A 13401-nucleotide genomic window follows, 5' to 3' on the forward strand; every position below is an offset into this window, starting at 1 on the left:
AAGAACATCCTCAAATATCTTTGGAGAACGAGGGACTACATGCTTGTGTATTTTTCTAGGGATTTGATCCTTACAGGATACACGGATTATGACTTTCAGACTAATAAGGACTCTCGCAAGTATACATCAAGGTCAGTATTTTCTCTTAACGGAGGAGTTGTAGTGTGGTGAAGCATTAAGCAGGGGTGCACTGTCAACTTCACTATGGAGGCGGAGTACGCAGTGGCGAACTCCAAGGAGCCGAGGAGTCACAAGCGCGAGAAACACATAAAGCGGAAGTATCATCTGATCCACGAGATAGTGCATCGAGGGGACGTGATCGTCACGAAGATTGCTTCGGAGCACAATGTTGCTGACACGTTTACGAAGGCACTCACGGCTACAGTGTTTGAGGGTCACCTACGGAGCATGGGTCTACAGGATCGCCCGCAGCTGGACTAGGGAAAGTGGGAGATTTTCTTGTACTGGACTTTTATGCCCTAGTTTATTGTTTTGTACTAGTTTTATGTACACCCCACTTCGCTTTAGCAGTGTGTGTGTATGAATGCCGCTAATTAGGTCTTTGTAGTTTTGTAGTTGTAGAACGCTTGTGTTGTATAATTATTATTTATCTTCAACATCTTGAATTTTACTCAGTATGTATGTTTTATTTAGCTTTACCAAACTAATAAACATAAATATAAGGTCTTTATCTGAGTATGTAATGGAAGAAGCATATAATGTGGTGACATACAAGTGGATCATTTTGAGTGATTAACCAAAATGGTCTGTTGTATAATGGGGGAAAAAATTATAGGAAGGAAACCCTTATCCTTACGTACGATGGTACTAACGCTACGGATGTGGCCCGCTTTAATGGAATGGTCACAGTGTTGTGACTTATCACAGATGTCTGATCCTAGATCATATTCATGTAAGGGGACATCGAGTGGGGGGCGTCCATATAAAGAGTGTTGTATAATAGAAGCCTGACCACGAAGTGTTAACATCCTCGTTATAACACCGTTCATGCGAGCAGAGGCCTTCACTTTACTAGGTCATGACCGATAAGGGTAACATGAACCTCAATGCCTAGTAGTTGGGGAACCCTAGCAAGTGAGGGCAGTCCTTTGATTGAGTTGTACGTGGGTGCGAGTTGGCCAAAATCCGCCGATTCAAACCTACCATTTCTGGGGGATTCGTCTAATTTGGGAGTTGAGAACTCAGCTACACACAGACTGGGAAATTCCATCCGTGTCCCCAAAAGCAGGGGTAAGTAGATTAGATAGCTCGCCTTAATAAAAGGCCTTTGATTTCATGGGCCTTAAACGATGTGGTGGCACAGAACACCTTCTCTTGGCCCGAAAGGTATTCACACATAGTTGGACTATGTTGTATTGTTCATTAGAGGAATCAGTGGTACTTAAGGAGTGAGATGTAACTATAGGGGTAAAAAGGTAATTTGGCCCAACTGTACTTATGAGCATCTGTGAAGGGTCATTGTACTCATGATTGGTTATATCCGATGGACAAGGAAATATATCTGTGGTAAGAAGAGTTCAACTATTGGTCTTTAGTGGAATACCTGACAGTTAACGAATGGTTGATCTCGTGGCTAAAGAGTTTAGTCAGCTATTCACGGACCGTTGAAGCTTCGAGCCATAGGTCCATTAGGTCATCTGGGTAACTTGGATAAAGTCAAGTCAAGAATCAGTGTTTGGGTTAATTTGAAATGTTCAAATTGACAAGAGGGAGTTCGATTATATATAATATTTGAACTGGTTGATTATATATGATATAATTGACTAAATATATGAGATACATTATTTTGGAGAAAATTTAGATATAAATATGATTTATATCATGTGGAGGAGAAATTACTATAGTAGATATGTGATATCAAACTATAGGGTAAGAATATAATATGATTATATTTATTAATTATTAAATTGATTAATTATATGATAATTGGTCTAAAATTTCTCTCGGACATGCGTTAGTGGGAGCAGCTGCAATCGGTTATGGTAACCGAAGAATAAAATGAAAATTAGTTTCATTTTACTAAGGTTCGGAAAAAATTGGCACCAGTGTGGAAATGTAAACGATCGCATAGTCGAGAGCCAATACGATAGTCGCTCAGTACCTAAACGACCGCATACCTCGCACCTAAACGATCATACGTTAGTTTCTAAACGTCGCATAGTGTGTTGTGTTTTCTAAATGATCGTCCACCTTTTACTAAATGATCGCTTAGTAAAACCTACACGATCATGTAGCTTCTTTTAAACGATAAGCATTTAGCTATATGATAGCTTTCTTTTCTCTCCCACTTGCTTATCGTCTACACGATTAGCTCTTTCTCCAACCTCTACCAAACTCACTAAAGACCACACTTTGGATTCTCACTCTGAGAATACCAAGGGCTCCATTTTGGTGGTGTCGTCCTTGCTGCGTTCACTTGTTCATGATTGATCATGCTACACTAGCCAACGCGGTTGCTGGGCGATAGAGTACGGGTGGAGGTTCTTCTGCTGCATATGAGTTCTAAAGCTTGAAGAGGTCTTCAACTGATATGAGAACTCTTTCCTTGTAATTTTATTGTTCAAAGCATGCCTTTAATTAGTGTAATTTTGCATAACTGTTTGTTAGAATGTATATATTGTATTTCGGTCATGGTGAAATCGAAATGATCCAAATGCGCTCATGGATGCTCTTCGTTAAGAGTTCTTTCACATTAATATCACCCACAATCTCAGGAATGAGTCCAACTGACTTTTTGTCTTCGTCTTTAGTTAACTGAAGTTTCCTTTAGTCTTCAATCAAATCCTCAGTTTCCATACTTGTATTTCCCCCAATCACTCAAGATAAAACCAACTAGGAAAATCTCACTGACACTTTCTCTCTACCCGAGAATCTTGAAGGGATCTTGGAGCAAGACCCTTAGCATAAAGGGGAGATTTTGTATCCACAAGTAATTGAACGACTAAATAGATCCATGCCTTTTGTTTGCATGGAATCGACAAAAAGGTTTACATAGCTCACTAACGGTGTGTTAACTACTTCTATGAGTAGAGGGAGAACAATTTACTATTAGAGAGAATAACTTAGATTACAAATCAGAGGCGCTTCTAGAGTTAGATAGTACTTTATATAGTGCATTTTTCTAAACCTTAAGATCACGTAAATATAGAAAATACAAATACAATTTAGATTTCGAAGACATTACCCTTGAATGTCCACCAGGGTGCGTTGCAAAGAGTATTTCATACATGGTCGAAGTGTCAGATAATAAATTCAAGGCATTCCAACTTATAATAAAGTACACTCTAGTAGCTAAACCATGAATGTAGTATTCACAAGAAGTATTTCGCATGTTAGACATGGAGGCCAAACTAAAGAAAGAAACAATGCACAACAAAAATTCCAAAATACTGAACTCCTTGACATAAACATCCAACGAAAGATTATTATCCTCTCAAATTTATAAGCATTTAAAAAAAAAAAAATTGAAGGTTAATTTAACTTACCACAAGTTCCAACACCTTTTCTAATCCAAATTCTAAAAACTAATCAACCTATCCTTAACATGAACAATAATATAGGTGTGTTTCCATATTTTCAATGGTTTTTTTTTATAAAGAAAAAGTTTCATGCTTATGCTTATCTATATAAATTTTACGTTTGAGCAACAATGAAAATATATCAGTTTTGAATTTTAGTAAGATAATTATTCAAAGTGAGACGCATTGATGGTATCGAACAATCTTTTATTCCTACAAATTGTTATTCAACGGTGTCGAGGCATATCACAATTATTTATTGAATTTTTTCCCCATTTAACTTGGATTGAATTCAAAATTCTTTATTCAAAGAAACTGAATTGTGTTCAACCCAAGGTAAATAATTGATTGCTTACACATGTCTTGGTTTCAAACGGGTGTCAAAGATCTCCAATAAATAATTTGAAAGACCAACTAAAATATACCTCCACAAGAAGAAAAAACACATGATTTAGAAGCTACATTACCTAAAAAATTCACATTCCAACCGAATTTTACTTGGCCTGTATTCTAAAAAAGGTTATTTTATAGAGTTACATTATAATTTATATGTAATTTAAACATGGGAAGAGGTTGAATCAACATTGTGAAGAGCCAGGATAAGAGTAATTCTATTTGCTAAGATATAATAACATATCAAGAAAAGTTGCAGAGATGATTTTAAAAAAACAAAAAAATCAAAATCTCTCATTCATGTCTTTTTGAACAGAGAGCCACACAAGGATGAACAATACCAAAAAAGGGGGGGAAAGTGTGAAAGGGAGGAAGAGATAATAGGAGAAGCTTAAAAATAACCTTTATTGAATAAGTTTCTCAACTAACAAATGAAGAGGAACTTCAAGCTTAAGTAAGAAAACATGTAACTAATAATCCTTAAAGAGTCGGTTGGTTGGAAGGTTTTTTGCATGAAAATTTATATAAATATCCAAATTCCATATTTGTTTTATAATGTTGAACCAAAATAAGTTATTCCTGGACATTCTCATTTTTCACTCGGATTTTCTATTCCCTTTCGAAAGGATGGATTTTCTCTTTTTCCTTTTCATCTGATTTTCATTTTATATATAATTTCATCTGAAAATTAATATAAATATTTATTTTAATATATCAATTATAATCTATTAAAATATTTTCTTAACTCACTTTTACAATACAACTTTATTAAATGAATGCAACTACGGTTTTTTTACAAAATTATTAATTAATTAGTTAATAATGTCATAAGTATATTTAATTAGTATATTAAGATTAGTTAAATTTAGTTAGTGCATAACTTCATTTTTCAATAATAATAATTTATTATTTTATTGTTTTTTATCAATCAATCAATTATTTATTGAGATTAATTTTAATTTGATTTTTCTTTATGAACATATAATCATTATTGATTATTAATCAATTAATTATTTATTTGGATTAATTTATATTATCTCATTAATTATTAACATATCATATTTATTATACATTTTTTAGTTTTCTTTATTAATATATCATATTTTTATCTCATTTTCACTTTTTATATAATACATTATTTATTAAAATATATTTTATTATATTATTTAATAAAATTCAAAATTACTAAGATTGAACTTAATTAATTATAAAAATAATTAAATACTAGATTATAAATAATATGACGTTCCTTAAATATATTAATTGGTCAATTTTAATTATAACCATTTTTAAATATTTTTAATTAAAATTATTATTGATTCTTAATTAATTAACTTTTATCAATATATTGAATGATATTTATGGTTTAATTAATTAATCTATTAAAATTATATAAGATTTTCATGCTTAATTTCATAAATTAAATATAAACATAATTTTTGTTCATAAAATTCTGATAACATTTCACATGCAAAATCAAACATAATCATCTTTAAAATCTTAAACAAAACGGTTAGTAATGATTAACTGATTATAAATAATCAGTAAACCAAATGGCTAGTTAGTGACAAGCGCAAATTATAATCATATATGAATTTTACTTTAATGTGCCAATATTTCCATAAAAAAATGCATGTTTTTCCAAAACTGACGTCATAAAGTCCATCTGTCATGGTTTATAAAATATCAACTGACATCTAAAGTCAGAATTGTTGCAATGTTTGTATAATTTATTTTAAAAACGAATAAATACGTAATCCAAGCCGTAAATTGATTAAATATTTAAATCTTCAAATATTATAATTCTAAAATATACCAACGAGTTGATTAAGGTATTATACATCTCTAGATTAATAAGTCAAATATTGAAATCTCTGCTCGTAAAAATAAATTAAAAAAAAAAAAGGAAGAAAAAGAAGAATTATGAACTCGACGTTGTTTGAATAATTAAAGGAATCTCTTTGCAATCTCCAAATCCCACTTTTGAAAAATGAGAGCGAGATTTTTCTAGAAGAATCCAATTTAATTACAACAAAGTAAAATAAATCATTATATGAAAGAAAAAAGAAAAAAGTAAAAGTAAAAAAAGTATTTGCAGCTCTCTATTGATCAGCAAGCTTTATGTGGTCTCACGGTTTCCTCTCCTGCACCCGCCCGTACGCAACCAAATACTTGATCGCCTCCGCCGCTCGATCTCTTAAGAAACGTAGGCACATCCGCCATGACCTGCATCAGATAACCGCCAGTCAGCCACCGCACACGGCGGTCACTTCACAAAATCTCAAACCAATTCAATTTAGTTTAGCAATTTAATCGGAAGGGAAAAAAATGGGGGTAATTACTTGGATTGACTGTGGTTAGAACGCCGGTGTGACCGAAATCGCAGTTGAAATCGTGGCGGCCGGCGGTCTGATAATAGGAATTCATGACGTAAGCGGCGTGGGATCGGACATCGTTGGGTAGAAAACACGCGCCGCCGGCTTGGATCGGACGGCAGTCGATGTTTGAGCTGCAAACGTAGTCAATGTTCTTCTGTAAGGCTTCAATGGGCGCGTCGGATCTCGGAACGCACCATTTCTGCCCCGACGGAGCCACCGGTGTCGGCGACGGCGTCCTCCGGCCACCTCCCCTACCGCCACGCTGTAATTTAAAATCCCATATGATTTAGTTGGTTTGTTGTGGGAGAAAATGAGACGGAAATTTTAAGAAATTATTTTAAGGAGACTTTTTAAATATAAAAAATATTTTATTTCCACTCTATAGCAAAAAAATTCCAAAAATAAAAAAATAAATATTTTTTTTGAGATTTTTCTTATAAGAATTTTCCTCATTTTAAAGCTAATGTAACTTTTTTTTTGGAAATTTGTTGAAATAAAAAGGTTTTTTTTTTCTTGGAAAAGAAATTAAAACGTTAATAAATATGTCTTTTACCTAAATTTATTGGTATAAAATAAAAAATAGGACAAAGTTATAATACCCCTGCAAATCATCGTTTGAATTTTTATTTTTGAGAAATTAAGATTATAAACCCTATTTTTTACTCACAATTTTTTTATGTTTTGCCATTATTATTTTGTTTAATGTTTTAAAAAAACCAAACAAAACTTTAAAAAGGAAAAAAAATGTTTTAAAAAACTTATGTTTATTTTTATAATTTAAATGGAAGTTAAAATGTTTTTTTTTAATGAAACATGGAAAACGGTAATTAAAAAAGATGAAACAAACATAAATTCTGGAAATAGAAAAAAAAAAACGAACAATTGATATGTTAAAAGATCAAAATCGAAAATAATAGTTTAGGAAGTTAAAAATAAAATAAAACTACTTCAAATTAAATAGAAATTTAGAGACTAATCCAAAACTTATAGAGAGAAAAATACTCACTCGTCTGCCGAGCATAATGTTAGGAAGATCATACACCGGAGTAAAATCAGGCTGAAACAAACCCCAATTCCGCTCAGCTGTTGGACCGGGTTTAAGATTCTCATTAAACAAACCAAACAAATACGTCTCAAATTTTCGATTCGGCATCAATGGTGTTCCTTTCCCAGAATTGACATGCCAGATCAAGTTCCTATTATAAGTAGCAGCATTGTCAGGGCTACAAGCAATATAGTCACAATTGGTGGGCCATCCAGTTTCACCAATGACGAGATCGACGTCGGCGTAGCCGAGTTTCTTCATGGCGGAGTAGAGGGCATCCATCATGCCGTCGAACATGTTGGTGTAGGTGATTTTTGTGTACTTGTCGTAAATGCCACGATTGGGTCGGAATAAAGCGTAATTAGCCATTTTTGGTGAGTAGCCAAAGTAAGGATATGGGTTCACCATGAATGGGGCCTTGGTTTCTCGTAAGAATTGAAGCATTGGACCAAATATGGTTCGATCGTACCCTCTCCTGAATCGTCCCATGCTTGGTGGCTCAGAGATTGAGAGGATGCCTAAAGAATGTGGAGATGTGACCTGAAAAATAAAAACGACATCGTTAGAAAATTTAGAAATTTGGATCACTAAACTTTTAAATTTTCTTTTTTTGGTATGTAAAATCTTTCCAAGTTTATGTTTTTGTCTAACTTAATTTGACTTTAAATCGTCCTTGTATTTAACATATTGAATGCATATATTAGAAACTACCTCATTAATTTGTTTATGAAAAGAAAAACTGCATCATTATTTTAATTAAATTAAAATAAAGATAAAAACAAAAATAGTATAACCTTGAAATTTTAGTGACTAAATTATAATACTTTTAAAACCTCAATGAAAACATAATGTAAAACAAATTCATAATTTTGACAACATAAACGATGAGAAACTGAGTTTTTTTACTTTGACATCTACCGTACAAATATAATATCGTTTGAACTGTTCTTATACTGGCGAATTATAATGTTTAGAAAAAAAATGAGATATGTAAATACTTTTTCTTTATTTTTGAAAAGGAAAATATATAGATATTTTTAACATACATGTATATGCAATGATTTTTATTTTTCTATAAAAAATACAAATGGTTAATATAAATCACATATTATTTAGAACATAAAATCACTCGGATCCTTAACAAAATAAATAGTCTACCAGAATCTAATCTCTAATTTCAAGATTAATAAACTTTAATTCATGTTAGGAGAGTTGCATAGACATGAAGAAAAATTAAAGAAAAGAATATATAATTTTAAATTTTGGAAATGTTAACCGTTGTATACAATAGGAATTAGAAATTTTTGAAGTAATTGTAATTACTTTTTTTAAAAAATCATCATTAATTTAAATTAAATCACTCGAGAGAATAAATCATTACAACCCAACAGCTTTGAAACGGCTTTTTCATGAACGGCAAAAAAAGCAAATGAGAAGCAACAAATCAAAATAATTAATTACCTTAACGTCCCTAATTCCGGCGAGAACCAGAGCTCGGTGGAGCGATCTCATGGCGGGAACAAGACGAGCGATCAGAGGCTTATCGTTAGAGTGAATGATTTCATTCCCCACGGCAATGTAATGAATCCGCGTGCGAGGGTGAAACGGCGCGATATGAGCGGCTACCCACTGCCGAGCGACGGCCAGATCTCCCAGAGCGGGGATCTCGCCGTTTCCGACCGTCACCGTCACCAGGATTCCACTGCCGGCGAAGGCCCTTAGGATATCCGGATTTGTATCGAAGATCTTCACGCGGTCGATTTTGGTTTTTGTTTTGAGGAAGTTCACCACCTCCGCCGGCGGGCGGAGGTTGTTGGCCAGCGTACCGTAGTTGACGCCGATGGCGACGACGGCAGTGGAGATTTGGAGAAGGAGGAAAAGCGCCGCGGAGATACGGTGGAATGCGGCGGCGGAGGACATGATTGGGCGGCGGAGGAGAAATGGGTCGGGGGGAGGGAAGAGAGGACCACAGGGACCTGATTCTGAAACAGGGGAAAGTGGAGGATATTTATATAGTGATACGAACACGGAAAAAGTGAAAGTGTTGCGAAGGTGGTGGTGGTGACCTGTGGGTGTCAGGTTTGACGAGACGGACCAATGGGACGTGGCCAGTCATTAAATCTGAGGTGGAAAATCGACGGCGTGTGAGTAAAAAAAGATGTCCGCGGGTGAGGATAAGATCGGAAGATGACAGCCTCACCCCTTTTTTTTCCCTCTTGTGGCTAAGCTGAATTTTGGGAGTGATTACTACTTGAATGTGGTAAGAAATAATAATTAATTGCTTTTTAAAAAAAAAAAAAAAAATCCCAATAATAAATGGGTTAATTTTTAGATATTTGCTGTTTTAAAATGATTGAATTTTTGTTCCAATATATCTTTATTTAGCTTGAATTTAAATTCTCATCTACTAAAAAAAGATGATTGAATTGTTTCTTTAAATTAGTTCATACTGTAATTGAGTCTTCTTTTTAATATGTTGTTGGTAATTTTTTTGGTATTTAATCTATTGATATATGATATGCACTTATCTACTGTTTTTCTTTTTCAAAAATTAAATTGCTGAAAAATTATGCTTAGTCCATCAGTTTTAGGAAGAACGGATAGTTTGTATGTGTATTTTACTTTCGAGATTCATATTATGATTTTCATGACAGTGGTTACCTAATATGAAATGATTTAGTTTTTTTTTAATTAAAAAATAAATAAACACATGTCACAGAGTAACAAATGACTTTGCACATATATGGAAAACGTTTTTAACTCTTATTGAAACATACACTTAACTGATGTTGTTAATTCATATATTTATTCAAGTTTTAAGTTTAAATGGATGAATTTGGATGTTGGAGGCTAAACTTTGTACCTTTTACCAAATTTGAAATTTAAATCATGAAATTAAAATTTTGCTAAATTTGATATAACCTCTCGGTAAAAAGTAAACTTTTTTCCTCAATATATATATATATATATGCGTGTGTATATATATATTTTTTGAAACAACCCAATAATAAAATTGGATACCAAACTTAGTACAAGGTGGGATTCTGAAATTGCACATGGTTTTACAAAATAGGACCCGAACTAAAAAATATTTAAAATTATATAAAAAATAAGAAATTTTTATAAATAAAAAAAATACCAAACTTATATAGAAATAGAAAAAAAAAAACTAGCATCTAAAGAAGATTAAAATTTTATTATTTTGTATAAATAGTTTTTCTTAATTTTCTATTTTAAAAAATTTTCCTAAAAAAATGGTTAAATATTTTAATGAGATTTAAATCTAAAGGTTACTACGAACAATTTTAAAGTTGATTAGAACGATAAAAAGGAGTGGATCACCTTTGAATTTTAGCTTATTTTTGGAAGTTCAAATTATTTGTTGGGGAATAAATTTGTTTCATCTCATCACATGAATGTGATTAGATTGAAATGTCATATAATTATCATGTGAGATTTCTTACACTCATGTATGTATATATTGACATATTTTTAGTATGAAAAAGAGAATAAAAATCTAAACCATAAATGATTACATTTCAATTATCAATTAAGTTATATTCACAAATAAAATAGAAAAATGAGTAGTTAGGAACTATATTTATAGACTAAGAAATCAAATCATTATGCAATAAAAATTGATACTTGGTCTTGAAAAAAAAAAAATCACCATAATTTTTTTTTAGTTTAACAAGTGAAGTATAAATATTTAAACTTCTAGGGAGCTAAATCGATATAAGCTTTAGGGAAAATATCTTTTTGGTCTCTAGACTTTGGTTCTAGTTTCTATATAGTTCATAGATTTTAAAATGTTACACAATTAGTAGTTTTGAGTTTGGTCTCAATTTAGTCTCTACAATTCAAAATGCTACAATTTTACTATTAAAATTTGAGTTTTGTTTCAATTTAGTCCCTATGTTTGAAGATTTACATTTTTACCCCCATATTTTACTAAATAGTCACTTTCCACATTTATAGTTAATTTATGTTAATAAATTAAAAATCTTTAAAAGAATTATAATTAATCAAGTTTCACTGTTTTATAATTTTTTAAATTAAATTTAAAATTTTACTTCAAAATTATTTTTAATTAATTAATAGAAATTGACGTCAAGGATTGAAGATGAGTATTTAATGAAAATTGAGATTAAAAATGTAAAATCTCAAAACTTAGGGACCAGATTGAAATAAAATTTAAATTTCCAGAGTAAAATTGTAATATTTTAAAATTTAAGGACTAAATTGAAACAAAACTCAAAACTTATGGATTAAATGTATAACATTTTAAAACATAAAAATGAAATAAAAACTAGAGCAAAGACCTAAGAACCAAGAAGATATTATTCTCTCAATTTTAACTTAAAGAAAATGAATGGTTACATGCCCCATTTTAGGGACTAAATATCTACTTATTAATTAAAACCTAAATAAGAAAATGAATTGCTTTTCTACAATGTATTTTGATAGAGAAATAAATTGAATTATTGAATGTCAAAAAATGTGGGCAGGAGTAGGACATAGGACGCGAAACCGGAGTTTTTCGGCGGGCCGGAAGGAAGGAGGTGGTTTTACAAATTTACCCCTCACAGGAGCGTGTTAAAGACGTATCCTTTTACGCGTGGGTTAGGGTGTAAGTGGGAACACGACTATGGTGCTTTATTGACCGCAGTATAAACAGCTAATGTTGCGCCGTAATTACTGCCAACCGGATACCGGAACAGCAGGTTCCACTTTTTTTTTAACCATATTTTGTTCACTAACTAGACTTTTTTTTTTTTTTAATAATGTTGTTTTAATATTTATTAGGAAAAATAGAATTAGTTTGAAAGTATCGAGTCAGCAGATAAATCAGTTACCCGATTTACGATTTCCTAGCCACATGTCATCGATTTGTTGAAAAGTAACTTCACAAGTTTGTCTCGTGAAGTTATTTCACAAGATGTCCTGTATATTTTTTATAATGTTGTATGTTTGTCTCGTGAAGTTACTTCACGGGACAATCTATTAATCTTCATGGGACGTATTTATTTTTTATAATATTATAAGTTTGTCTCGTGAAGTTATTTCATAAGACAATCTATTCATCTTCACGAGACGTCTCGAAGACCAAGTCGCGAGAGAGGTTTTCCACATCAGCCATCTAGCCAATGCTTTTGTTCAAATTTTATGATTTTTTTAAAATAAAAATATGAAAATCGTGAACTCCATCCACGAATTTGTTTTTCATTGACCAAGTCATACGCTGACATGGAGGCCACGACTTGGTCTAACAATAATTGTGTACTCGGTAAGATATTAAATCTTAAGTAGGTAGGTGCATAAGAAAGAAATTATATCAAGGAACCTCGTAGGATATTAAATCTTAAGTAGGTGATCACCATGGATTGAATGCATGACTTTTTAGTCTTTAAAAAATGGATGTTCCTTTATTTATCACGAGGCTAATCCATGATCGTTATGATTTGTTCCATATTGTGAAAATATTGTTAAGATTGAATGATTGTTTTGTACAAGTAGATCATCGATAAAACTAAATAGGTATCAAATGTGTTTATAAAATACAAATATTAAATCGCTACATCATAAAAATCAACATTCAATTTGGAGGATTTGTTTCCATATATAGAGATTAATTTGTGACAAATTTTTAAAAAAATATAGACTAAAATGTGATAAATTTAAAAATAAAAAAACTAAATTGATGTATACTAAAATCAATAAAATATAACTGAATTATAAATATATACTTGAAGTAAATGGCAAGTTACTAATGTGATTATAATGTTTAAAAAAGCTTGCAAGATTGAAACATCGGTCCACAAGATAGCTTAGGAAAAAGTTTACGGTATATGTGGTAGGCAACCTAGGTTGAGTTGTGTTCACGCGTTTATTGTGGAATCCAATTTTATGTTTTCAACACATTTTTTAAAGTTAAATTATAAGTTGCTTTTAGTAAAATTAAGGCCACATTTATATTAATGAAAATGTAATTCATCAATGATAATGTAAAAAGTAGTCATAGTTTATTACTTTTATTATTGTTTAC

The 13401-nt window shown here is 31.8% G+C and overlaps 1 protein-coding gene across 1 annotated transcript; it reads right to left on the bottom strand.

Annotated features, from left to right (window-relative positions):
• Positions 1–5851: 5851 nt before the first annotated feature.
• On the bottom strand, positions 5852–9437 carry LOC120081055 (glucan endo-1,3-beta-glucosidase; the record flags this gene model as incomplete). The annotated part of the gene is made up of 4 exons (XM_039035734.1): positions 5852–6158; positions 6275–6572; positions 7317–7895; positions 8817–9437. Coding segments are annotated over 4 exons (1527 nt in total), but the record flags the coding sequence as incomplete, so codon positions are not given.
• Positions 9438–13401: the final 3964 nt, after the last annotated feature.

This window comes from Benincasa hispida, chromosome 7 (assembly GCF_009727055.1).
Source record: "Benincasa hispida cultivar B227 chromosome 7, ASM972705v1, whole genome shotgun sequence".
Lineage (NCBI taxonomy): Eukaryota > Viridiplantae > Streptophyta > Magnoliopsida > Cucurbitales > Cucurbitaceae > Benincasa > Benincasa hispida.